Genomic DNA, 27,151 nt, shown 5'->3' with positions numbered 1-27,151 from the left:
TGTTGAAGCTGAAACTCCAATACTTTGGCCACCTGATGCGAAGAACTGACTCATCGGAAAAGACCCTGATACTGGGAAAGATCGAAGGCAGGAGAAGAAAGGGACGACAGAGGATGAGATGGTGGATGGCATCATTGACTCAATGGACATGAGTTTGAGTAAACTCCGGGAGTTGGTGATGGACAGGGAGGCCTGGCATGCTGCAGTCCATAGGGTCGCCAAGAGTCGGTCACAATTGAGCGACTGAACAGTTCAGTGACTGAATTGAACTGAATGGATAGTACCAATAAGGCTTCCCCGGTGGCTCAGACGATAAAGAATCTGCCTGCAATGCAGACTCGGTTTCCATCCCTGGGTTGGGATGATCCCCTGGAGGAGGGTGTGGCTACCCATTCTAGTATTCTTGCCTAGAGAATCCCATGGACAGTGGAGCCTGGCAGGCTACAGTTCATGAGGTCACAAAGAGTTGGACACGACTGTAGTGACTTAGCAAGTACGGTATCAATGGCTCATAAGAATAAAGATTCCTATTATAGGGCATGACAAATAATAGGTGCTCAATGAATATTTGTTGAACTAAACTAATTGTAACAATTTCATAAATATAATTTCCAGTACCACCCAAGTTCCTTGATTAAAACTAAGCATGTGTAAAGCCAAATGTTGAATGTAGTCCAAGCTTATCCATCAATGAGACAAATCAAGGTGTGGAATCCTCAAGTTTCCAAAATACCAGCCATCATTGGTTGTTCATTGGTACGTTTTGTATTCCTTAACCAGTAGTCAACGAAGTACTGGTTGGTCAAAAAGTTTGTTTAGCTTTTCCATAAGATGTTACAGAAAAACCCAAAGGACCTTTTTGGCCAACCCAATATAAATGTTACCTAAGGCTACCTAACACTGTTTATGAGCACATTTTTTTTCCCTCAGTAGTTGCATATGGCTACCTCACCTTCAAGCAGGGAGATATTTCTGTCATTAAATCTTCTTTTACTCATGGCTCTCTCAAATAGGCCCAGAGCTCAAATTCTACTAATGGTTGATATGGGAAAGGATTTTAAATAAAACAACAGCACCTTCCTCAGAAAACTGTTACAGATAAGGCAGCATATTTCTATTTAATTGAGAAATAGCAATTTCTGCTATACTTAGATGCTTTGTTGTTGGAAATTTGCCCTTATCCCATATTAGGAAGTAATGCTAAATACTTTTTCACAGCTAGATACATACCAGGGTACAGTAGAATGTGCAAACGATTCCTGTTGCAAACACAGAGCCCCAGAGATCAAACCCAGTCACTACAAAAAGAGAAAAAAAAAAATTGAAAGAAGTTCCTTTAAGGACAGTAAAAGAACAAACTTTATGAGAAAAAAGTCACAATATTCTTGTCTGTATTCTTTGTGGGCAAATGAAAATCAAATTAGAGGTGATAAAATTAAATTAAATTTTATCACGTCTGATAGAGATTATTTTATTATATTATTATAACTCAATCCAGTCCGTGGGACTTCCCCAGTGGTTCAGCAGTGAAGAATCCACCTGCAGTACAGGAGACACAGGAGACATGGATTCCATCCCGGGGCTGGGGAGATTCCCTGGAGGAGGGCATGGCAACCCACTCCAGTATTCTTGTCTGGGGAATCCCAAGGACAGAGGAGCCTGGTGGGCTACAGTCCATAGGGTTGCAGAGTTAGACGCAACTAAAATGGCTGAGCAGCAGCAACCCAGTTCATAATTTTCATGTAATGTTATAAGGCAAATTTTTCTCTTAAGATTCTGGAGTTCCCAATCTCTGTACCAATTATTTGTTTGTTTTTCTTAAAAAAGTTAGTCCAATCTTTGCACCAAACATTTTATTATTTGTTTGCATTTCTTAACAAAGTCTGCACACTTTCAACCCACCTCAACAATGACTGTGAATAAATATTTTTCAGTATAAGCACATAACACAATTAAATTGAATATTGAGGACTTCTAAAATTATAGATATCATTATGAAATTTCTTTTGCTTTTGATTTTTCTTTCCTTTTTTCCCCCTGGGATTCTATTCTTTCAACAAGGTCAAGTGTAAATCTTAAAATAATTACCACAAACACCTGTTACTCATGTATCCAGAGTATCCTCTTCATGAGATTACTGAGAAAGGACCATATGTTATAGATGACCTTATTTACATTGTTTGTATAGAACACAAAACTGTCAACTTATGGTTACCAAAGGGGAGAGAGAGAAAGTAGGGATAAATGGTAGCTCAGATGGGAAAGAATCTGCCTGCAATCCAGGAGACCCAGGTTTGATCCTTGGGTTGGGAAGATCCCCTGGAGAAGGGAATGGCAATCCATTCCAGTATTCTTGACTAGAGAATCCCATGGATAGAGGAGCCTGGTCCATCCCACAGTCCACGGGGTTGCAAAGAGCAGGGCACAACGGAGCGACTAACACACACCCACAGGATTTCTAATACTATTTCTAAACTGCTATACATGAAAAAGATTGAAAAAGATAAACAACAAAGATTTAGCACAGGGAACCATATTCTATATCTTATAATAACCTATAATGGAAAATAGCTTGGAATATATACATAAAACTGACTTTGATGTACACCTGAATCTAATACAATGTTGTAAATCAACCAAACCTCAAAAAAATTTGTCGTTACTTCAGTGATTAGAAAATGAATGACAATCAAATTGGATGTTTGAAACCACGTGGATAAAGCCAAGTAACTCGTTATTCACGTTATTTTCAATGTTCAACTTTCAGAGCTTCGTGTTGTGACAACTACAGTAATTCATAGTGTTCTAACCACAGGAATGTTTTCCCAACAAGATTTTGTGCATACATTTCTCAAGATAGCAATGCAGGTATAGAAATGGTGGAAAGCACAAGAGAGTGTGGCTAACTCACCTTGATTGAGGGCCAGAGCAGGAGCGTACACTACCACTCCCGTGTAGAGAATCTGGTGGAGGGACGAGAATCAGGTGAACAGTGAGAAGAGCGACATGGAAAGGAAACCTTCCTAAAAATTTCCTTACGACCTTAGCACTACACTTCCTTCAGCTTGTTCCAAACATTTCATTCCCTCACACTCTCATTTTGAAGTCCTCGGCAACTGTAACTAATTTGCAAAAAGGATAATAAGCATGAGATAGAGGAAGGCTGTTGGAGTTTTAAAATGGCTATACATTTTGAGATTTTATGGCTACAGCTGGTGCATTTCTGAAGGATATGAAAATAAGGTTCAGCGTTCGACTCACCCTTCCACTGCCCATCATACATATATCACCATGACACAAACACATGTTAGCAGTTTGCTGAAACATAGGCTTTAGAGCGGAGATGGAAATAATCTAAGAGGGGAGCACCTTGCAGGGAAAACTAGCAACACAGGCGACCTCCTTTACGGGCATATCTTCAGACTTCCAGAACTGGAGGCCACTACACTGACAGAAGTGTGTCTGGTCCCATATAGTTTTGAATGAAATTTCACCATTTAGAGATCCATGTGAGAGTTTTAAAAGGCAAATAACCATGGACAGGTTAAGGAGCATTGTTTTCCATGTTTTCTTGCCCTTAAATCCTAAGGTCACTGATGGAAGTTTTAATTTAGAAATGGAAGAAGGTTATCTTATAGTAGAAAGTTCTCGGTGAGTCATTGAAATGCATCGAAGCTATCCCACAGGCAGCTGTGGGCAGCAAGAGGATACCCTAGAACCAAGGAGGTAGGAGAAGAGTCCAAAAGGGGATGTGGGAGTATTGGTTTGAGAGTATAATTTTAAACTAATTTTCAGAAACTAACTCATCTCTGTGTTGAACCAGAAATGAGTATTTCTGGTTCAACACAGCTAAACTAGTAAAAAAACAACAACAACAACAACAAAAAACAAAAAAACACACAGTTACCAGACCATTTCATATCAGAAGCAACTTGTACCAGTTAAATAAGAGTTCACAATAAATTTAAGAAAATGCTTTTTTGCTCCTTTGGTGGTTTATGATATGTATTTGGCATTATTTATACAGATATATGAAGTCTATGAAATGTGGAAATCCCTCTATAAAATCACATATTTTGAAAGCGCTATCCTCGGAAGACAGTAGTTTCTTCTTAGTGTTGAATCTTTCCTTTAACTATGTTAATTGCTTCTTGAAATATACAAACCCATTCCTGCCACCCCACAACCCACCTCTGCAGCAGCCCTTCCTCCTTACCGTTTGCACAATGTAGATGACTGTGGCTGCATAGCGAACTGGTTTGTTGAATCGTAGTTGTAAGTACTAGAAAGAAAAGAGAGAAGGACATGCAAAAAATCAGCAAGTTTTATTTAAAGGCTGCTAACAAGGTTTGCTTTTTCTTGGTATTTCTCTGAGTTTAATGCTTAGCTTTATAACATGATTTTACCCTGTTTGAACTTGAAAGAAAGGGAGAGAAATTTGGATTGTTTAAAGTCAAAGATGTATTAAAGCTCAGTTTTTGCTCAAATTTCACATGATGGTCAGAGAAGATAAATACTTTTTAAAATTTTTAAATTATTATTGCTTCAATTAAAAGGTCTCCTGGTTCTCTCCCCAGGGCTCTTCCTACTAGATGTACTAAAGCCATTATTTCATTTTCTAGCCACACTGCCCCTAGATTCAGCTCAGGCCTTCCTTACCTCTTGCACAGATCAATGCAGTAACGCTCTATCTGAGCTCTCTAAGCTCTCTCCAAATCGTGCCCACCCATTCTACCAACCACACACCTGCCACATTGATTCTCCTAAAGCAGAGCACTGGTCACATCACACTTTTCCTCAAAGGTTTCAGTGATTCTCTATCACTGACAAAACATAACACACATCCAGGCTTTCCATTCTAAACCCTCTACTATCTGATCCACACCCTTCCGCTCTCAACATCACTAGCCCTCACCTGATTTACTGTGTACATAAAATCACTATGTATTGTTCAGCCAGCATGCTTTGTACTCTGCAGATTTCTCTTCTGTGTAGGAAGATTTTTCAGTGCAAGAGATCCTCCTCTCACCCCTAGTCCTCAAAATTCACCAATTATTAGTCATCTTTGAAAAACGAGAGCCTGATTGCCATTCCTGTTCCTACTCATACTTTCCCCTCTGAACTCTTTAGGCAATTATACTAAGCTTCTTTAGCACTTGATAAACAGCTACCTTGGATTTTCGTGTTGGATTCCCATATTTTATAGGCTTCCCAGGTGGCACAGTGGTAAAGAATCCACCTGCCAATACAGGAGATGCAAGAGATGTGGGTTTGATCCCTGGGTTGGGAAGACCTCTAGAGAAGGAAATAGCCACCCACTTCAATATCCTTGCCTGGAAAACCCCGTGGACGGAGGAGCCTGACTGACTACAGTCCATGGGTTGCAAAGAGCTGGACTTGATTGAGCACGCCTGTGTGCACACATCGCATATTTTCCAGTGTTCATTTCCTATAGCCACCGTAACAAACTATCACAAATTTGGTGACTTTAGACAACAGAAATGTGTTTTCTTACAGTTCTGGAAGTCAGAAATTCAAAATCAATTTCACTGGACCAAAACCAAGGTGTTGCCTGGGCTCTGCTCCCTCTGGAGGTCTTAGGGAAGAATCTACTTCTTGCCTCTTAAGAGTTTTGGTGGCTGTAGGCATTCCTTAACTTCTAACGTCATCACTCCAGTTTCTGCCTCTGTGGTCACGTTGCTTTCTCTTTGTCTGACAAGTGTTCCTCTGCCTCCCTCTTATAAATATGATTGTACTTAAGGCCTGCCTGGTTAAATCAGGATAATCCCTCTATCTCAAGATTCTTAATTTAATCAGTTTTGCAAGGATCTCTTTTTTAAAATCATATGAGGTAATAGTTACAGATTCCTGGCATTAGGACATTTATTATCCCTTTTGGAGAGTGATGGTGGTAGTTTAGCTGCTAAATTGTGTCTGATTCTTTGTGTCAGCATGGACTGTAGCCTGCCAGCTTCCTTGGTTCATGGGATTTCCCAGGCAAGAATACTGGAGTGGGTTGCTATTTGCTCTTCCAGGGAATATCCCAGGCCCAAGGATAGAATCAGTATCTTCTGCTTGGCAGTGGCTCCTTTACTACTGAGCACTGGGAAGACTGTTTTTGGAGGGAGGTGTATGCATCTTCCAGTCTACCACTTATTTTCCCTCGTGCATGTAACTGTCCAATTTTTTCGCTTTATCTTCATCTTTCATGTATTCATTTAACAAATATTTATCCCTTGTCTTCCATATTGCATTCTGACCTATAATGATAGCAAATATTAATATATAGTTCATGACCCAAAGGACTTTACAGATGAGAGGAGGAGACTGCTAAATTTATAGCAGTAAAGCTACAGTGATGGTATGTACTAGAAGAAAGGCTACAGGGAGTTATGAACATACTAAACAGATGTATCTGATTTACTGTTGGGGGTCACCAAAGGTATTCCTGAATTCCTAGAATTCCTGGTCTAGAAGGCACTAGTATTTGAACTCCAGTGCACAATAAACGTGCATTGAATGAACAAAATAAATGTTAAAAGTAGCAAATAGTTGAGGATTTAATATCTTAGTAGTAATTCTTGGTAGTAATTTTTAATTGGTAATAATTGTTATCTAATTTAAGAAAAAATCATTTTGATTATACCTGGAATTAACCACTCCTTTTTCCTAGAAATAATACATAAGTAAGAGTTGTTTGATGCCTTAAGATGGGACATTCTTTAAAACCCTAGAAAAGACTCCTCTTGGCAGAACTGTCACTCGATTTCACACTAATCCAATCTCTCAACTTACCTGCTCAACCATTCCCCCAAAGAAAGAACTGCCTTATTTCCATCCCATCTTTCCTCAGATGATGCATTCAGTACACTATGAGTCAGGTGGATGTGTGAATGAGGGCACCATGTACAAGGAAAATATTTTTAAAGAAGTCACTGAGGAAGGATCTGAAAGTCTCAGCTATCACAGGATAAAAACAAAACAAAACAAAACTTTTATGTTGAGGACAACTCGAGTTCAGATTACATGTCCTTGGAAAGATTAGATTATTGCACTAAACCACGGCTCCCTCTCTCTAAAATTGACACTTGTGTGACCTAACGACACAGTGGATGATAACACCAAGTGCAGGGACAGGAATATATGGGATCTTAGTGACCATAGTAGCTGTCTTGGGTGTGACCCCCGTAGTTTATTGCCATTCTCTGTCCCAGTACACCTTGATGGTATCTAAGTGTTCTGTGATTATCTGCTTGAGGGCTTTATCTTAGCCCTTCCCCAGGACAGACTAAAACTGCTGAAAGCCAATGATAAAAGGAAGTTGGAACCCCAAAATCCTGGTAATTTCCATCTCAGTGAGGCCAACCCTGATATGTGACCTATACTGACCTCCTGAGATCCCCAATGAGATGGAACCTCTGTTGCTCATGGTTAACAACCTGCTCAAAAAACATTGGCTTTTTTTCCATGTCTTACTTGCCACTGGCCTACTGATAATTTAATAAAATCATTTCCCCCGAAAATGACTTGCATACAACTCCTTGTCTCAGGATTTTCTTCTGGGAGAATGCAACTTAAGACAGTGATATTTCTATTAATAACAAATATGATTCAAGTGGAGACTGCAGAATTGCTTGTGTGATAAGCTGTACCTTCTTGTTGACAGAGATTCTTCTCCCATAACATTAAGAGTCAAGGATAGCCTACTGTAAGATGAGACCAAATCTGATATGCTATTATACAAGCTGTCCTATCTGAGTTTGCCTAGACCAATGAGCCAAAGCTCTAGCTGATGGCAGTCACATCAGTCAGTTCAGTTCAGTCTCTCAGTCGTGTCCGACTCTTTGTAACCCCATGAATCTCAGCACGCCAGGCCTCCCTGTCCATCACCAACTCCAAGAGTCCACCTAAACCCATATCCACTGAGTCAGTGGTGGCATCCAACCATCTCATCCTCTGTCATCCCTTTCACCTCTTGCCCTCAATCTTTCCAGCATCAGGGTCTTTTCCAATGAGTCAATTCTTCGCACGAGGTGGCCAAAGTGTTGGAGTTTCAGCTTCAGCATCAGTTCTTCCAATGAACACCCAGGACTGATCTCCTTTAGGATGGACTGGATGGATCTCCTTGGAGTCCAAGGGACTCTCAAGAGTCTTCTCTAACACCACAGTTCAAAAGCATCAATTCTTCGGTGCTCAGCTTTCTTCACAGTCCAACTCTCACATCCATACATGACCACTGCAAAAACCATAGCCTTGACTAGACGGACCTTTGTTGGCAAAGTAATGTCTCTGCTTTTGAATATGTCATCTAGGTTGGTCACAACTTTCCTTCCAAGGAGTTCAGTTCAGTTCAGTTGCTCAGTTGTGTCTGACTCTTTGCAACCCCATGAATTGCAGCACACCAGGCCTCCCTGTCCATCACCAACTCCCGGAGTTCACTCAAACCCACATCCATCAAGTCGGTGATGCCATCCAGCCATCTCATCCTCTGTCATCCCCTTCTCCTCCTGCCCCCAATCCCTCCCAGTATCAGAGTCTTTTCCAATGAGTCAGTTCTTCGCATGAGGTGGCCAAAGTACTGGAGTTTCAGCTTTAGCATCATTCCTTCCAAAGAATACCCAGGACTGATCTCCTTTAGAATGGACTGGTTGGATCTCCTTGCAGTCCAAGGGACTGTCAAGAGTCTTCTCCAACACCACAGTTCAAAAGCATCAATTCTTCAGCACTCAGCTTTCTTCACAGTCAACTCTCACATCCAAACATGACTACTGGAAAAAGCATAGCCTTGACTAGATGGACCTTTGTTGTAAGTGTCTTTTAATTTCATGGCTGCAATCACCATCTGCAGTGATTTGGGAGCCTCCCCCCCAAAATTCTGACACTGTTTCCACTCTTTTCCCATCCATTTCCCATGAAGTGATGGGACTGGATGTCATGATCTTAGTTTTCTGAATGTTGAGCTTTAAGTCAACTTTTTCACTCTCCTCTTTCACTTTCATCAAGAGGCTTTTTAGTTCCTCTTCACTTTCTGCCATAAGGGTCATGTCATCTGTATATCTGAGGTTATTGCTTGTGCTTCCTCCAGCCCAGCGTTTCTCATGATGTACTCTGTATAGAAGTTAAATAAGCAGGGTGACAATATACAGCCTTGATGTACTCCTTTTCCTATTTGGAACCAGTCTGTCCCATGTCCAGTTTTAACTGTTTCTTCCTGATCTGCATATAGGTTTCTCAAGAGGCAGGTCAGGTGATCTGGTATTCCCATCTCTTTCAGAATTTTCCACAATTTATTGTGATCCACACAGTCAAAGGCTTTGTCATAGTCAATAAAGCAGAAATAGATGTTTTTCTGGAACTCTCTTGAGTTTTCGATGATCCAGCGAATGTTGGCAATTTGATCTCTGGTTCTTCTGCCTTTTCTAAAACCAGCTTGAATATCTGGATAGACGGCCCCAAGGTAGATCAGAAGAAGAACCTGACTGTCTTATTAGAACTTCTTGAGCTCAGATCAGATTACTGATCCACTGAATTGTGAACAAATATAATTGTTGTTTTAAGAAATTTATTTTGGGGTGGTATATTACACATCAATAGATAGTTAACATAAAAAGTGATGTCAGAAGTTGAGAAATGTAACAAAACCCAAAATATATGGTATTGGCTGGATAGCATATGAAGTCTAGGAAAGCAAACAGAGAATTGTTACTGAAAAATGGATATAGGGTAAGGAAGCTGCTATAGGAATCTAGAAAAAGTCATTGGTTGTAACATCCAACTCAGTTTAGTTCTTCTAAATTCAGTCAATTTGGTCAAACTAGAGAGACAGTATTAAGAAAAAAGAAAATAATATATATATATGAAGTAAGACTTCTTGAATTCTAATTTGAGCTTTGCCACTATCTCACTCCATAATAAGAGACTATTCAAACTGCATAATTTTCCATCTGAAAGATTGTGTTCACTCACTTACTTATCCAGTGGTCATCTTTGTAGATGTATAGCTTTGCAAGCAAGCATGTTCAGTTGCTTAGTTTTGTCTGACTCTTTGCAAACCCATGGACTGAGGTTCACCAGGCTCCTTTGTCCATGGAATTTTCCAGGCAAGAATACTGGGTATGGTCAAAAGTAAAAATGGAAGCTCAGCAGAAAAGTTGAACACATCATGCTTGCTTCTAAAAATAGCACAGGTAACATTTACCATTGTGATGGATTATTTTCAAACCCCAAACCTGATCTAGCCTCACTCCTTTCCATCTCAGGAAATAACAAGTCCACTTTTCATGCGGGTTCAAGCCCAAGTAATGTGACACCATCCTTGACTCTTTTTTGTTTCACTCCTCACATGCAGTTCGTAAAAGAATCCCGGCATTTCCTCCCCCAACTTTCAGAATTCCACTCGTGTCATCCCCTCTGTCTCCACACTAATGTTGTCATCTCTTGCCTAGATTATGGCAGCAGCCTCCTAACTAGACCCCTGCTTCAGCAATAATATCCTGCTAGAGGAATACTCTTGAAATACAAGTCACTCTTCTGCTCAAACATTGTAATGACCTATCTCACTGAGAGTAAAAACCAATCCTTAAAATGGTTTAAAAAAGGCCTCATAACAGTGGTTCAGACCCTATCACGCACTAAACATCCATTTTACAACAAATATTTTGTCACAATATTTACTATACTGAAATAATACTCAATAATGATATCATATACTCAATAATGATATCAATAATGATATACGCATCTAATTTCTCAACTTTTAACTATAATTACTAAAATGCCACAAATGTAATTTAAAGGAGAAGTAAAATGAAAGCCATTTATAAATAAAGAGTATATATAATCTATAATGCTTAGAAAACACCATAGAAGAAGACATAGAGAAGCAGTGGCCTTCGCATTATAATGAAAAATCTGGATTAGAGAGAGGTATGTAGTTCAGAAACTATTTAGTTTAAGAAGTACAAGAAAGGACTTCCCAGGTGGTCCAGTAGTTGGGAATCCACTTTCTAATGCAGGGAACACGCGTTCAATCCCACATGCTGTGGGGCAACTAAACCTGTTTGCCAGCCCATGTGTCACAATGAAGACCTAGTGCAGCCAAAAAAATGAAATAAAATAAAATAAGAATAACAAGTTTTGTGCTTTAAACTAAAAAAGAAGAAGAAGACTAAGAAAAATGAGAAAGTAGGTAGCCCACAACTAGTGTTAAGGGTAAATTATAACAGACTGGATCTATTAATGTTTGATAACAGAAAGAAGAAAATAACTCTATCTGAGGTGGAGACAACATGGTGAAACTAATTATAAATTGTCCAAGTGGAGATAATGAAAATGCACGCTATTGCAAGTGAGCTGAGCCTGAGTTACAACTTGAGGGTGAGAACAATTCCTTATGCTTTGACATGGGAGAGAATAGTGACAAAGTAGCCCACATTCATAGATTAGTCTTGAAATCTTTCTGCATATTAAAGCATTTAAATCAGCTGGTTATTGCCAGCCCCAAAAGTCACTGGCTTAAAAACTAAGGACTTAATATTTCTCACAGTTTTTAGGACTGGGTAGGCGATTGCTCTACTTGTTTGCCCAAGGTTCTCATGGGTCTGCAATCAATGGGAAGATAAGCTGGGGGAGAAAGTCCAAGATGGCCTCACTCACAAGTCTGGTGATTGGTGTTGGCTGCTAGCCAGACTGCCTCTGTTCTCCTCTATGTGTCCATTCATCCTCCAGGAATGAGACCAGCTAGATCCGCTTCCTGACATAGCTGTATCAGAACAGCATTCCAAGAAGGCAAAGGCAGAAGCTATAAGCCCACGAGACTTCAGCTCCACTTTCACACATCACTTCTGCCACATTCTATTGGCCAAAGTAAGTCACAAGGCCATCCCAGATTTAAGAGGTGGGGAAATAAACTCTCCCCTTTCAGTCCTTTCTACTTCAAAAAACCTGATAAGAATATCCATAGATAGGTAGCAAGAAATGGAGGATGAACAAATAAACATAAATTAAAGCCTCTATATTGAGACTATAAATTTGGGGACAGTAGCAACAACAAGAATAATAATTATAATAATACAAATGCTTCCTCTGTATTTACCATTTGCCAGGCTCTGTTAAGAGTATTTGCCTATAATAACTCATTTACTCCTCACAGACATTCTTTAAGATAGACCCTTTTATTATTCTTATTTTACGTGTGTTAAAATCAGATACAGAGGTGAGTCATTTCCCCAAAGCTATGCAGCTAGTTAAGTGGCAGAGCTAGTAGTCAAAACCAAGTAACTCTAGACTCTTGAGTCTAGAGCTCATGCCTTTCTCATATGCCACACTGCCAATGCTTTCCTCTCTCTCTTTTAAACTTTTTATTTTATATTGGAGTATAGCCAACCAACAATGCTGTGACACTTTCAGGTGGACAGCAAAGCGATTCAGCCATACATATACATGTATCCTTTCTCCCCCAAACTCCCCTCCCCACCAGGCTACCACATAACATAGAGCACGGTTCCCTCTGCTATACAGATGGTTATCCATTTTAAATATAGCAGTGTGTACATGTTGATCCCAAACTCTCTAATTATCCTTTCTGCCCTGTTCCCCACCCCTGACACTGCCAGTTCTTACAAAGAAAGAGGCAATTCCAAAATATATACTTTATACAATCTGAGTTTCTTTGTATCAGGGTACTACAATTTTAAAAATATGTAAAAGGCAAATGTGAAGGGTAAATTAAATTCAACTAAATCCCTGTGTGTCCTCTATCTGTATGGTCTCAAATCTCCTCAGTTACATATATGTAACTGGTTTAAGTAACAGAACCACTTTACTAAAAGTGCACCATCTATTGTACAATCTTAAATTATCTATCTGTATCTCAGCCAAAAAGAGACAATACACAATGTTCTTTGTGCTTTTCAGAATAAAATAAAACAAGTAACAAGTTCAGTTCTCTTTCATTGAGAATCTCCTATGAGTTAGGCAGTGCTTTAGAAGTTTACCAACAAATTCTCATTTAATCATTGAAATAGCCTCAGAGCTTGACTTTGTTACTTTCACCCTACAGATGGAAGGTGTAGATGTCTGGCTGTCTCTGCATACAGGTACGTCCGTGTCCAAAGCTTAAGCTTTCCCCAATAACACTGTAATAAATTCTCTCCATGATTTGTAATTATCCTGCAAATAAGTGTTTTGCAACCACCATGTGTTATGATTAAGACATAATACATATAAGATGCATATTAGAGGGAAAAAGCAATCGTAAAAAGACCTGTTCAAGTGGAGAGGAAACAGCAACTCTTCCCAAAGTAAAAAAGAAGCAAGTAGTTGTTTTACCTCGTACGTGCTGGTGATGCCAGATCTGTAGAACACAGGAAGAAAGAGCTCTGATGTGAGGATAATGACTAACGCATACGCAATGAAGAAGAGGACGAAGGATGCTCCAAAGCGGTAGACGTCAGCAGGGGTCCCCAAGACAGTGACGGCGGACATGAAGCTGGCTGTCAGGGAGAGTGCCACCGGGCCAAAGTTCATTTGCCGTCCACCGACCAGAAACTCCCTTGAAGTTGCTTTTTTTCTCTCCTTAATCGCATAGAACACCCCAATTCCAGAGGAAATGATAAAGAGGGCTGCAAAGACAACATAATCCCAAACTGCAAAGTTCTTCACCTCCATGCTGAGACGTATAGGCACCAGAGAGTTGCTCTCAACCTGATGTCTTTCCAAAAGCAAAGTTCAGTATGCTTTGCTGTGAGAGGAGGCTGAGGCTGTGTGAAGAGAATGATGACCAGAGGCACTTGGGTAGCACTTCAGACACCAAGTTGTACCTGGGAAGGATCTCAGAAGTCAACAGCAAAGAGGATTCTGGTAGTGTTATGGGTATCGACAGATAAGAACTTGAAATCTGACCCTGGCCTGGAGCTCTCTGTTCCTTTGCTAAAGCATATGCTGCAGAGAAGGAATTCAGATGTATTTTGAAATTAATAACCACCGACGGTGAAATGCACTTGCCAGACAACATGTTCTTTAATCTCCTAGGTTTTCTTTTAACTTAAGGTTAAATATTACTGGGAAACATAGGAGTGATTCAAGTTCACCACCTCAGCATTTTTGAGTTAAACAGAATCTGTAAAATGCCAACACAACTATCACTGGTGTCTTTCTTCCGAGTAAGGGAGAGTGAAGGTGTGTACCTGTGACTTTCTGAGGCAGTAGGTGTGGAGGAAAAGGAGCAAAGAACAAGGAGTCAGGAGACCTTTGCTCAAGTTGGCACAAACTTAATTGAGCTGTGATATTGATGAATTATTTAAACTCTTAGAGCTTCAGCTGGAACATGGAATGATAACACCTTATAGAGTATGGTGAATCTTTAAGTGTCTCAGACTTTCTGACCCTCTTTTTCTGATCTGTAAATAACTATTACACTTGCTCATAGCCAAGCAACTAGGAACATAATAGGTGACTCTTTCTTGACTCTAGGCTTCAGAAAATAAATTTACCAATAATTAAAACATTGCCTGTAGTTCTCAAATTTTTCTTCTTTGTCTCTCTATCATTTTTCAAGCTCACAACACTTATGCACAGAGGTTAAGTTTAAGACCAGGACAAATAAGAGAAAGAAGAATCCAGTTAAAGATTCTTTTTTCTATGTGCATCAAAATTATTTTTATTACTCCTCTTTTCACTCTTTTATTTTTTTAATTTTATATTGGAAGTTTTGTTGATGAACAATGTTGTGTTAGTTTCAGGGGTACATCAAAGTGATTCAGTTATATATATGCATGCATCTATTCTTTTTCAAATTCTTTTTCCATTTAGGCTATTACAGAGAATTGAGCAGAGTTCCCTATGCTATAGAGTAGGTGCTTGTTTGTTATCCATTTTAAATATGGCAGTGTGTACATGTCCATCCCAAACTCCCAATCTATTGCTCTCTCTGCCTTCCCCCTGGTACCCACAAGTTCATTTTCTAAGTCTGTGAGTATGTTTCTTCTCTGCACAGCAAAGGAAACAATAAATAAAACAAAAAGAACCCACAGAATGGGACAAAATACTTGTAAATGATGCAACCAACAAGGGATTAGCCTCCAAAATTGCAAACAACACATGCTACTCAATATCAAAAAAACAAACAACTTAATCAAAAAATGGGCAGAAGACCTAACTAGACATTTCTCCAAAAAAAGGCATACAGCCACAAAGCACATGAAAAGATGCTCAACAGTGCTAACTATTAGAAAAATGGTAAAGAAATGCAAATCAAAACTACAGTGAGATGTTACCTCACACCAGTCAGAATGGCCATCATCAAAAAGTCTACAAACAATAAATGCTGGAAAGGGTGTGGAGAAAAGGGAATCCTCCTTCACTGTTAGTGGAAATGTAAATTGGTATAACTGCTATGGAGAACAGTATAGACTTTCCTTAAAAGATTAAAGTAGAGTTACCTTGTGACCCTGTAATACTACTTCTGGACATATATCTGGAGAAAACCATAATTCCAAAAGATACATTCACCCCAGTGTTTATTGCAGCACTATTTGTAATAGCCAGGATGTGGAAGCAATCTAAATATCTGTCCACGGATAAATGGATAAAGAAGATGTGGTGTATATTAATATATACAACAGAATATTACTGACTCATTAAAAAGTGAAATAATGCCATTTGCAGCAACTTGGATGGATCTGGATATTATCACACTAAATGAAGTAAGTCAGTTAGAGAAAGACAAATATCATATGATAACACTTTTATGTGGAAAAATATTACAAATGAACTTATCTACGAAACAGTTAGAGATCCTTGGTTCTGCTCTTAGACTCTGTTGATTGATCCAAAGCGCCCCCAGCAAGCCTCTGTGGGGTAATTTCTCCACATTATTCATGCCTCTCCTGCCTTCTTAATGGTTTTCCCCCACTCTACCCCTACAAAACCAGTTGGTTCCACAAGATCTAGTTCATATTCACCTTGCTCTGTGGAGCCTTCTCTGACTCACACTTCCTACTGTCCTCCTCCCCAACTCCTGTAGGAAGCAGGGTCCCTTGGTGCTCATTTTTTACTCTGCAAATATCCTCACTTGTTTTAAAGACTCTGTATGTATGTATTTGTAGGAGCCGCTAAGTGGTTGTAGATGACCAACTCATTGGAGGCAGAGGCACAAGATCTGGGCCAGGGTGCCCAATCCATATGTAGAAAGAACTGATGCTGAAGCTGAAGTTCCAATACTCTGGCTACCTGATGTGAAGAGCTGACTCATTGGAAAATACCCTCATTCTGGGAAAGATTGAGGGCTGGAGAAAAAGGTGGTGACAGAGGATGAGTTGGTTGGATAGCATAACTACTCAGTGGACATGAATTAGAGCAAACTCCATGAGATAGTGAAAGACAGGGAAGCTTGGTGTGTTGCAGCCCATGGGGTCTCAAAGGGCTAGACACAGCTTAGTGACTGAATAACGACAATTGTAGGAAGTAAAGAACTCATCCAAAAAGCAAAAGAAGAAAACAAAAATTATGTCCAAGGCCAGAAATACTTCCCATGAAACAGAGGATCCCCTAATTTTGCTTTTGACTTCTGAGTAGCTGACTGACTCCTTGTTTAGTTGCTTAGTTTGGATACCGTCTTTACTCCCTACTTTGATCCATGGATTTGAAGTCAACCACACAAAGCTTTGATGACTGAAATATGCTGTTAGTTGAGAATAAATCTGAAAAAAACTCTGCCAGGGTTGTCTATGTCCTGTTTCTTTATTCCTTCCTTTAAATTTACAGAGTTGATATCAGCATTAATGAAAAAAATAGTTCTTTAATTTTTTTGCCTTAACCTTGAGTTTTATTAATTTTTATCATGAGATATTCTAATTATATAACAGGTATTTGTTGGTAGCTGTCTCAGCAGAAAATCAGAGCTCCAGCTTTCAGAGTTTTAACTATTCTATTCTTTAATATTAACATCTAACTGTTAATGTTCAATCCATAAGACATGAGGACAATTTGTACAAGTCTTGTGAATATTAATTCAAAACACTATTAGTATATCAATACATTCCCAAGGTTAAATACCAGAAGCTTGTAGATAAAGAATTGATGAGTACTTGTGATTTCAGTTAACCTTTGTTAAGAAACGTTATTCGCCTTCCTCATTTACAACTTTCGCTGATTATAAGGCACAACATTACTATATTGATTTAATTCTCAGTTATTTTCTATTTCTTTACACTTTCTTCCTTCGATAGCATTCAGTGTCTTCAAATCCTCTTCCTCTATCCCATTAAAACTCACTCTATGCAAAGTTCATATTGATTATAATATAGAACACTTGTTTATTCATAACTTTTGGGGGAAAACAAAAAGCCAACACATTCAGTGATTGTATCAGTTAGAAAGTACATCCCTATTTCAGAAATATTAACATGGGGGGAGAACAAAGGAAAATGTGCTGCTTTGACCAAAAGAAAGCACAGTATTTCCTGTATCCTCTTACTGAGGCCTCCAAGGACACATCTCTATTTTATTTCTTTAGTGCAAAACTGAGACCTTTATTAGAATGTAAATAGTAAATACTGCCACCCTTCACACACACGCACACACACACACACACACACACTCTCTTTATAAGGCCCAACTATTCAATTACGCCCTTGCCTAGTAGGTTATATTTGAATTTGTGATCATTAATAGTTCTGTGCTGTGAAATTGTTCTGCACCTGGCATACAGCATTTATAATGGAAAAGAGTTGGAGGACGTTGAATGTTAACCAAGGTGGGGAATGGGGAGAAGGGTAAAGAACTGGAAGGACATGACATCCAGGGAAAAGACACCATTGTTGCAATATTCTTAACAGCAGGCTATGCACACTACATTTATGTTAGCCTAGGACAGAGGGCTGCAGTCCATGGGGTCCTGAAGAGTCCGACAGGACTGAGCGACTTCACTTTCACTTTTCACTTTCATGCATCGGAGAAGGAAATGGCAACCCACTCCAGTGTTCTTGCCTGGAGAATCCCAGGGACAGGGGAGCCTGGTGGGCTGCCGTCTGTGGGGTCGCACAGAGTCGGACACGACTGAAGCGACTTAGCAGCAGCAGCAGGAGCAGGACAGAAAGGAGGAAAACAGACATGAACAAGACTTGGCCATTCTGATATTGTGCTATAGTGGAAAACATCCTTAATCTGCAACAAGGATCAAGTCTCTTTCTCTACCCTCTCACTCAGCCATCTTGTAATATTGGACACATTACTAATGTCTCTGTTCTTAGTTACCTATTTGAAAATGCTATATCATATTTAATAATAATTAGATAATTAAACTAATTTAAGTAACTAAATTACCTTTTCAAGCCTGCTCAAATGTTACCTTCCTGGACCAGACAACCTTCTTACACTGTAAACAGCTACATGTTCAATCTCTACTTTCTTTATTCTCCATAAAATATATCTCCTGCTAATATATCATATATTTTAAATGTCAATATCCCCCTACTAGAATATAAGCTCCATAAAGAACTTTGTCTATTTTGTTCTCTATGTTACTCTTAGTACCTATAAGTTTCTGTCCCATAGTATACACTCAACAAATTAAATTTAGGTGAATTCTAGGGGTTTCTTTCATTGTTATAATCTATGTTTAAATCTTGTTTTACTGATAAAAAGGGAAACTAAAAGAAAAATTTCCAAGACTATTTTTTAAAAAGTTGAAATATTTATCTACCTCCAAAACACATTTTCCCATCTAAATAAAAACTGAAATTTATATTTAATTCTATCAGATTCTCAAAATTCTTTACAGCTAAATTTGACAGTAGTTAAAATTTTATTCATTCATTCTACATACACTTAACAATTTTGAAAAATGGTAACTTTCAACTTTAAGAGGCAAATTTCAGAGTCCAGCAGAGATCATCATTTAATATTAAAACAGACTAATGGCAACACACACTTGCAGTAAACAAGTAGAACTTTTAAAGTGAATATGTAGTCAGAAGGGTAATTGAGCATGAGGATCAAGTTCCTTAGCTAAATACCCTTAGATATCAAATAACTTCTCATTGTAGAATGGCAAATGGGAGAACCACCAGCAAGATCTATTATGAGCTTCCTTTTGTTAAATAAGCATAAACAGAAGGGATCTCTTGTTTGTTTCAGGTTTCTAGGCATTAAAATAGAACTTTTGAATAAGTTTCAAAAGGGGACAGAATCGAGCATGTGTGTGACACTTTCATATGTCATGTTATTCATAGTTATAAAAAATCTTAAAATTAGTGTCAATAATCCCATCTTCTAAGTGAAAAATATACACAAGGAAATGCTTTGTGCAGCATGAAGATTCAGTTCACACAGTCACTAAGTGGTGGTTTTTAACACAAATCTAATCCTGGGTGACTTGAAAACCCATGTTCTTTGTACTGAATATTTCTTACAAACACAGTTCTGACTTACTTTTCAAGCTTTGATGTGGGCACTTCTTAAAAGTAGTAGAGAAAAATCTGGGTTTCTCTCTCCTGTCAACCTCAACAATGATAATCAACACATCTGAAGTAAAACAGAACAGTGATACTCAAGGCTCCTTGTGTCAATCTTGTGATATTGTCACATCTTCAAATATCTAAAATCGCACGGACGGAGGAGCCTGGTGGGCTGTAGTCCATGGGGTCGCTAAGAGCCGGACACAACTGAGCGACTTCACTTTCACTTTTCACTTTCATGCATTGGAGAAGGAAATGGCAACCCACTCCAGTATTCTTGCCTGGAGAATCCCAGGGATGGGGGAGCCTGGTGGGCTGCCGACTATGGGGTTGCACAGAGTCGGACATGACTGAAGCAATTTAGCAGCAGCAAATATCTTATAAATAAGCAATTCACATTTCCATTAAATTCAGGCAAAATTTAATGTTGAGTGATTTTTGTTTTTCAGATCCTTTGGAAATGTACTCAAACATACAGTATAGCTGGCAAGTTCAGATGCAGTGTTTATCAGTTACCATGGAAACTCTTTTTAGTTTCTCATTTCTTATCAATTCCAGCATTCCTCATGCTATCTCTGACATCACCAGGCTCAACTATGAATAAATGATTTTTGTTTATTTCCTAAACTGAAATTAACTGGATATTTTTCATCACTAAGAATATACAAATGAATATCTCCTAGCCTCAAAGGTGATGTCAAATAAAGATTTCACAAACTGTATGGTGCAGTGGTAACTACAACATATAGTTATTCCAAGAGGACTTGTTTAAAACCCTGATTGAGGGGATTGTGTTTGCAAGTGTTTGAAGACACATATAAGATGCTGCTGTCCTCTTTAATAAAAAATGGTAATAACAGAGGTTCGCCAACACTGGTCACAGTCATTCAAGCTTCTTCAAGTGTTGAATTTCTCAGTGATCATATGTGTCTTTTGGAATTTCATTTCTAAGAAAGAATTTCCTGAAATTTTATTCTAATTCTATACCTTCCAATTTATTCTAAGACTTGATTTCCTTGCTAGGTAGGTTGCCAGGTCTTCATGATATTTTATTTTGGTTCATGATACATGGAAAATATGTCATAAAAAAATTCCCCTTAGAATTTAGTTTTCAGCTTTCTGAAATGTTCCATGTTTAGAAGTTGTTTAATTAGGAAAGTGTCTTCTTACATTAAAGCAGAAAGAACTGAATTCAAATCTCATCTCAGTCAACCAACCTTATGACCTTCAGAAAGTTGCTCTATGTCTTTCATTCTTCATCATGAAACTCAGGTTAATGCTAAAGCACACAGAGGGGAATAATTTAGAGTAATTTGTGAGCATAGTTTTCTGTAGGAAGTCGATGAACATATCCATACAAATACCAGGGAAAGATTTGTAACTCTCCTCCTTTGCTGGAGACCTTGAATTTACTTTTTGTACTTCTCTCTTTGTTTTGTTTTGTTTTTTTTCTTTTTCCTAGAAGCTTACTCTTGGTGGCCCTACTTATGATTTGGGGATTAGTTTAACACTCAGGTAATTGACTCATACTTAAGTGTATCAAGTGAAAGTGTCTAAGTGAAAGCTCTTATTAATAATGAAGACTGGAGAATTTGAGTCATAACTAGGCTCAGATTTTTGCTCAGGTATTTAATTTGATCATCTTAAAAAGTTATTTCATTTCTTTGACACTCAATTGCTCATCTTTAACATAGAAATGAGACCCTTTTCATTGGGTTGTTGTTGATTTTGAAGGTGTCTGTCAGCTACCTTATGCAGAGTTGGGCACATCGTAGGAACTTCAGTAATAATGCTTATCCATTTCAGTGCCTCAACAAACATGAATTTGACCAAATTTTCCAAGAGACAGTGAAGGACAGGGAAGCCTGGCATGCTGCAAACCGTGGGGTTGCAGAGTCAGACACGACAGAGCTACTGAACGACAAATGATCAATATGATTGGCAGCTGTCATATTTCAGCATTTGCACTAGGAACTTTTAGTACTATGCAGGAAGAACAAAGCCTAGGAAAATAACACAGGAGCTACCATACTATCATTCATAAATATTTATTTCACAAATCAGAGGGATAGAGTTTATATTTCTGATTGGGTTTCCCTTGGTTTTTGCTCTATTCTTTGCCTTTAACGTGTAGATTATGGAAACCTTCTCAATTTCATTGAACTGATGATATTCATCATTTTGTGACTGTTACAAAAATTTTTTTTTTCTTTTTTCAAATTAACTCTTTGCATCTTTGGATGGGAATCTTCTTATGAATGTGCTAAAAGTTCTGGTTCAGCTGATATCTGTCCAGCAAGCCTGAAGCTGACTTTGTGATGTTATAGGTATTTGCAGTTATTATGCTTCTATGTAATTTCTTGTCAGATCTATACTCTAGAAAAGCAATTGTATGGCCCATTTTGCAAATATTTCAAGCTTTTACAAACCATTATTATTTCAGTCCCCCATGAAGCAAACATGTTATGGAATATCATACCAACTAGAACTATGTAAGAAAGCACATTTACACATGATCTATCTGTGTGCTATATTTTAAAATTGTAGAGGATTAGAAAGAAAAACTTATGGAAAAACTTTTACAATATCAGTGCCTTCATGGGACAAACAGGGTTGAAGAAGCTAATGTCCATTTCTTTTAAAACTTATCTATGTATGGGAATGCCTATATGGATGAGGTTTTAATATGTATTTACCTGATACATTTCAAGTTCAAAATCTGACTTCTTATCCTTGCCAAGGAAAATTATTAAACTTTGTTTGAGGTCTGTGAGGTCCTTCTGAAATTGCTGAGGTTTTTCTGATGGGAAAGCATGGGTTAGTAACAAAAATTATCAACTGGGAAAGACATACTGCTACATTTTAAATCATAAGTACTTTTGATAACAATTTTAGGGAAACATATTGCAAGCCAAATAACTACAAATTTTTAAGAATTCATCACCAGCATAAATTAAAAGGCTGTGTATCATATCCCTAAAGAAGGAAGGTTGGGGTGGAGTGGGAAGGTCACAATTAATTCATCCTAGAACATTGAAGATATCAATGGGTGAGCTATTTCACCATTTTCAGTAGTTTTAAAAATATCGTGCATGTGAGCTCAGTCACTCGTTTATGTCCAACTGTGTGACCCCACGGGCTGTAGCCCTCCAGGTTCCTCTGTCCCTGGGATTATTCCACCAAAAATACTGAAATGGGTTGCCATTGCCTCTTCCTGGGGATCTTCCTGACCCAGGGATCGAACCAATGTCTCCTGCATTGGCAGGTGGTTTCTTTACCACTGAGACAGCACATTTAAAAGTATTGAACCAAAGAAATTTGTGATTTGAAGTGAAAGGAACTGAGTTTGAGCCCAGGTTTCCACTAATCAGCAGTGTGATCTTGAGCACAACAAACAAATTTTAAAAGACATCTTTGTTAAAATGAAAATGATGCTACTTACCTCAAACAACTGCTTTGAGGTTTCCATGCTCTTATGCATTATAAACCGTAAAAACGTTATACAAGGATGCTGGCATAGGCAGTCGGGGGGAAACAGGGGAAATAACAGTCTTGAGCTTAGACACAAAACTGAAGAGCATTTTTGCTATATTGTTTACTAACTATGTAACTTACTCTTATTACTGAATCTCTGGGACTTTCTTCTTTGGTAAAATAAAAATACCTTGCAAGGTATTTATGAGCAATAGAAGATACCATCTAAATCAGTGCCTACTGCTGCTGCTTAGTTGCTTCAGTCATGTCTGACTGTGCAACCCTATGGACTGCAGCTCTCCAGACTCCTCTGTCCATGGGATTCTCTAGGCAAGAGTACTAGAGTGGGTTGCCATGCCCTCCTCCAGGGGATCTTCCTGACCCAGGAATCGAACCTGGGTCTCTTGCATTGCAGGTAGATTCCTTACTGCTGAGTCACCAGGGAAGACCAAATCAGTGCCTACCACACAGCAGTTTTTCTGTACACATTAGTTGCTTTCTTTTTTTTTTTTTTTTTCTTTTTTTTTGTTAGCAATGAGTGGGGAGAGTGTAAATACAGGAGTCAATTTAGTAATATAAACATGTATTACGTGCAAACTGTGTAAAAGGGTCAAAGCTTAATGCTGAGGAACTATACAAGGGCAAATGAGGTCTGGTTCATATTCTCAAGCTAGCTCTCATCTAGTATGAGTGTGACGATGGAAAGATAAGATCTATAACTAAAGACATGATGTAATTTATGATACATCAACTGAACTGGGAGTGCTGACAGTGAAAAGGGTGTTATGATAATGAGAAAGAGATTGTTGTTCCAAGCAAACCAGAGCATATGGTCACCCCTTCTGCAGGGCATATGTCTGCTGACTTTCTCCAGTTGCCTCAGGCCAACTTTTAAGTCCGTGGTTGATACTTTGTTTCTGATCACAGGAGGATCCAGAACATTCTGGTTTCCAGCACCCACACTCTGGCAACAACTCCACTGGGTAAATGCTTGCGATCAAAAACAGCCCCATCCTCCAGTATCTTATGAAAAAAAAAAAAAAAACAAAAACAACACCATCTAAAACAGGATTCCCACCCCAGTGGAGAAAAACCTACACACAGCAGCTGAGATCTTTGATGCCCTGGTTTTTTGTCACTAAGCCACTTCTTAATGTGTCTACTTTTATGCACCAAAGAATGAAAATACCCCTAATGACTTTGGGATTAAAATTAACCTTGCTGTCAAAGGGGAAAAGTAGAGAGCGAGTAGAACTCATAGAACTGCTAATAAAAAGCAATACTTTTGTGTTTTTGTGTTAGATCAAGGAGCTTCTATACAGTTTACTTATAAGAATCAACTGGGGAAAAAACAACAACAACAACGAAAGGAAAAAAGAAGCCACTGACACTGCTCCTACTCACAGGAACAATGGTAATTTTAGGGAGGGTGGCTCTAACATGGCTCTAACATTCTCTTTCCCTAAGAGAGCCCGTATACTTGATTAAAGGGTTCTGGTTTTGAGTAAAAAACTGCTCTTCCAAATCTAAAATTAAATGCAGAAAAGGGGGGATGGGGAGGTTTTTAAAAACCACCAGTGAGTGACCTTGTCAGGCAGAAGTAAATATTTTTGAGAAGACAAGGTATCTTGGTGGACAGATCATGACCATGGTCAAGTCTAGATTCCTTCCCAAGCTCTGCTCCACACTACAGGTTGGAGGAAAGTTCTGAAAACTGTGAGATTTAATGTCCTTGGCTGTGAAATGGGAATTATTATATGAAAGATGATCATTTGAATTAAATAAAATAATGCTTATAAAGTAGTTAAGATGATTAATACAGTATCAGGTCTCAACTATTACCAAGTAATTAAGATGATTAGTACAGTACACTATAGATGGAATAACTCAGTAAATGGTCTTGCTGGTGAGGATATAAAGTTTATAAATATACAACTTATAAGAAAAATCTTACTTCATTAAAAGTTTTGAAATGTACTTAGCACTTTGCACACTCCCAAGGATATTTTCCTCCAGTTAGAGATTTGTTTTTGAACTTTGGATTTTGTCAATAATTGTTTTACCTGGTAATAAGATGTTGCTGTTTAACTGTACCAAAGATCACAGGTCACATAAATTTAGCTGAAGTTCTAGGACTTCATTAATGTTAAAGTTTCATTGCAGGGAATAGTCACTGAGTATGAAGGAAAAGATTGTATTACTTGTTAGAATAGAAAAGACATTCTCAACAATTTTTAGAATCTGAATCATCTCAGATAAAATTTTTTCATGAATTGATTTCATATCCCATCTTTCCAGGGAATCAAAGGCTCATTGAGCAGACATACTATGCAATTTTGTTCCCAAGTCCAGCCTATGGGAAAGAACCTACAGGAGAGAAAAAAAGAAAAAAAAAGTACCTTTGTAAGACCACTTATTTAATGTGTGTGGATCAGAAGGCTTCACACTGCATGACAGACCCAAAAATCATCTGAGTTTCCCTTGTTTCTTGAAATGGAATCTTAATTTTCTCAGAGCCCAGCTAATTACCTCTAAGTATCAGGAGTTGTTATTTTTCAGTTGCTAAGTCATGTCCAACTCTTTGTGACCCCATGGACTGCGGCACGCTAGGCTTCCCTGTGCTTCGTTTGCTAAAATTCATGTCCATTCAATCGGTGATCCCATCTAACCGTATATCAGGAGACATCTCTACAATTTTGTTAAGTCTTAGGAAACTATCTTTTCTATGGCCATCTGTACCTCTGGTGAAAAACATAAGCCTGGATAAAGAAGAGCTTCCTCAGCTGGGGAAGCTCTCTTAGGATGCTATTTTTAACACCTTGGCAAGGACCCCCAGAAATCGTATAAACTTACCACTCAGGTGGCTCCTAGAAGATTGAAAAAGGCAATGGTCCATGATGAATGAATTTTAAGCCTGTGTCATCATGGCAGATGGTAGAGAAAGGATAGCATGGCTTAGGACACCGATATAGTTATAATAAAAATGTCAGTCACACATAAATTGAGAAATACTCTAAAAAACAAGTACTACTCAAATATGTCAAGGCTATTAGAAACAAGGAAAGTCTGAGAAACTGCTTTCATCTAAGTGTGTGTGCTTAGTCACTCAGTTGTGTCCAATTCTTTGTGACCCCGTGGGCTGTAGTCCACTAGGCTCCTCTGTCCATGGGGCCTCTCCAGGCAAGAATACTGGAGTGGGTTGTCATGCCCTCCTCCAGGGGATCTTCCCTATCCAGGGATTGAATCCAGCTCGCCCACAGTGCAGGCCAACTCTTTACCATCTGAGACACCAGGGAAGCCCTCCGGAGGAGGCTAAATACAAAGATGGCATAATGTCATGCGATATTCTGGATGAAATCCTACAACAGAAAAAGGGCATTAGATAAAAATCAAGGAAATCCAAATAAGTATGGACTTTAGCCATAATAGTGTATTGATGTTGGTTTATTAGTTCTAAAATTATAGCATGGTAATGTGAAAAGTCAATAATGAGGGAAACTGAGGGATATATGAGAACTCTATACTACCTTTGTACCTTTTCTGTATACCTAAAACTATTCTAAAATTAAAAGATTATTAAGAAGAAAAACAGACTTAAGTGAGTGAGCAAGCTGGACAGGTGTAGGAGGCCAGAAGAACCAGAAGAGGATTAGGCTTCCCGCAAAGGCCTAGTAGACATACTATTCATAAAAGCTGGTGGGAATGGGATGGGACAGAAATGCCAACATCTCTGAGATCAGGTGGTTGGAGAGGGCTGTCAGAGAATGTGCCTTACTGATAGTCATGGGAATGATGGAGCCCTGAAGTGAAAAGCTAGAAGGCAGCCTTGGTGGCTAGAAACTAAGATGTTGCAATTGTTACAACAAATGGCAAGGCCAGAGTGGCCATCCAGGAAACTTAAATCAGTGAGAATTATAGACATGTAAACAGGGCATAGTGTCTCTAAGGGGAATGATACTTGGAGATACAAAGAATCGGCATGTTCCCCAAAGTCTGAATGACTGTGTGTCCCCTTGTTCATTATCTCAACTGGTTGGTCACTTACTTGGTCCATGAAAGTGTACTTGTGAATGACATCCTTGGCAGGATCTCCCATACTAAGTCCTTGGCCTCTGGGGTAAGTACCAGCAGAGTAAGGAAACCAAATGGAACCCCCTGAAACTGCATCCCAAGACTGGCCAGAATGGTAAATTTACAGCAATATCACATCTCAGAGGAGA

At 38.7% G+C, this 27,151-nt stretch overlaps 1 protein-coding gene across 2 annotated transcripts in view; it reads right to left on the bottom strand.

The window, feature by feature from the left end:
- The window catches only part of SLC5A12 (solute carrier family 5 member 12), a 46,230-nt gene extending 32,240 nt beyond the window's left edge, over positions 1-13,990 (bottom strand). For both annotated transcript variants that reach the window (XR_001919212.1, XM_005690018.3), the window contains exons 1-4: positions 13,330-13,990; positions 4,217-4,282; positions 2,912-2,963; positions 1,231-1,298 (exon numbers count right to left, since the gene is read on the bottom strand). Coding sequence is in view for 1 of the 2 variants with exons in the window: in XM_005690018.3 (XP_005690075.1) it covers positions 1,231-1,298; positions 2,912-2,963; positions 4,217-4,282; positions 13,330-13,668 (525 nt within the window). In the remaining variant the exon portion in view is untranslated. The remainder of the gene's footprint in view (positions 1-1,230; positions 1,299-2,911; positions 2,964-4,216; positions 4,283-13,329) is intronic.

This window comes from Capra hircus, chromosome 15 (assembly GCF_001704415.2).
Source record: "Capra hircus breed San Clemente chromosome 15, ASM170441v1, whole genome shotgun sequence".
Lineage (NCBI taxonomy): Eukaryota > Metazoa > Chordata > Mammalia > Artiodactyla > Bovidae > Capra > Capra hircus.
Note: the sequence above shows the minus strand (reverse complement) of the source record. Positions and strands in the feature narration are given on the sequence as shown.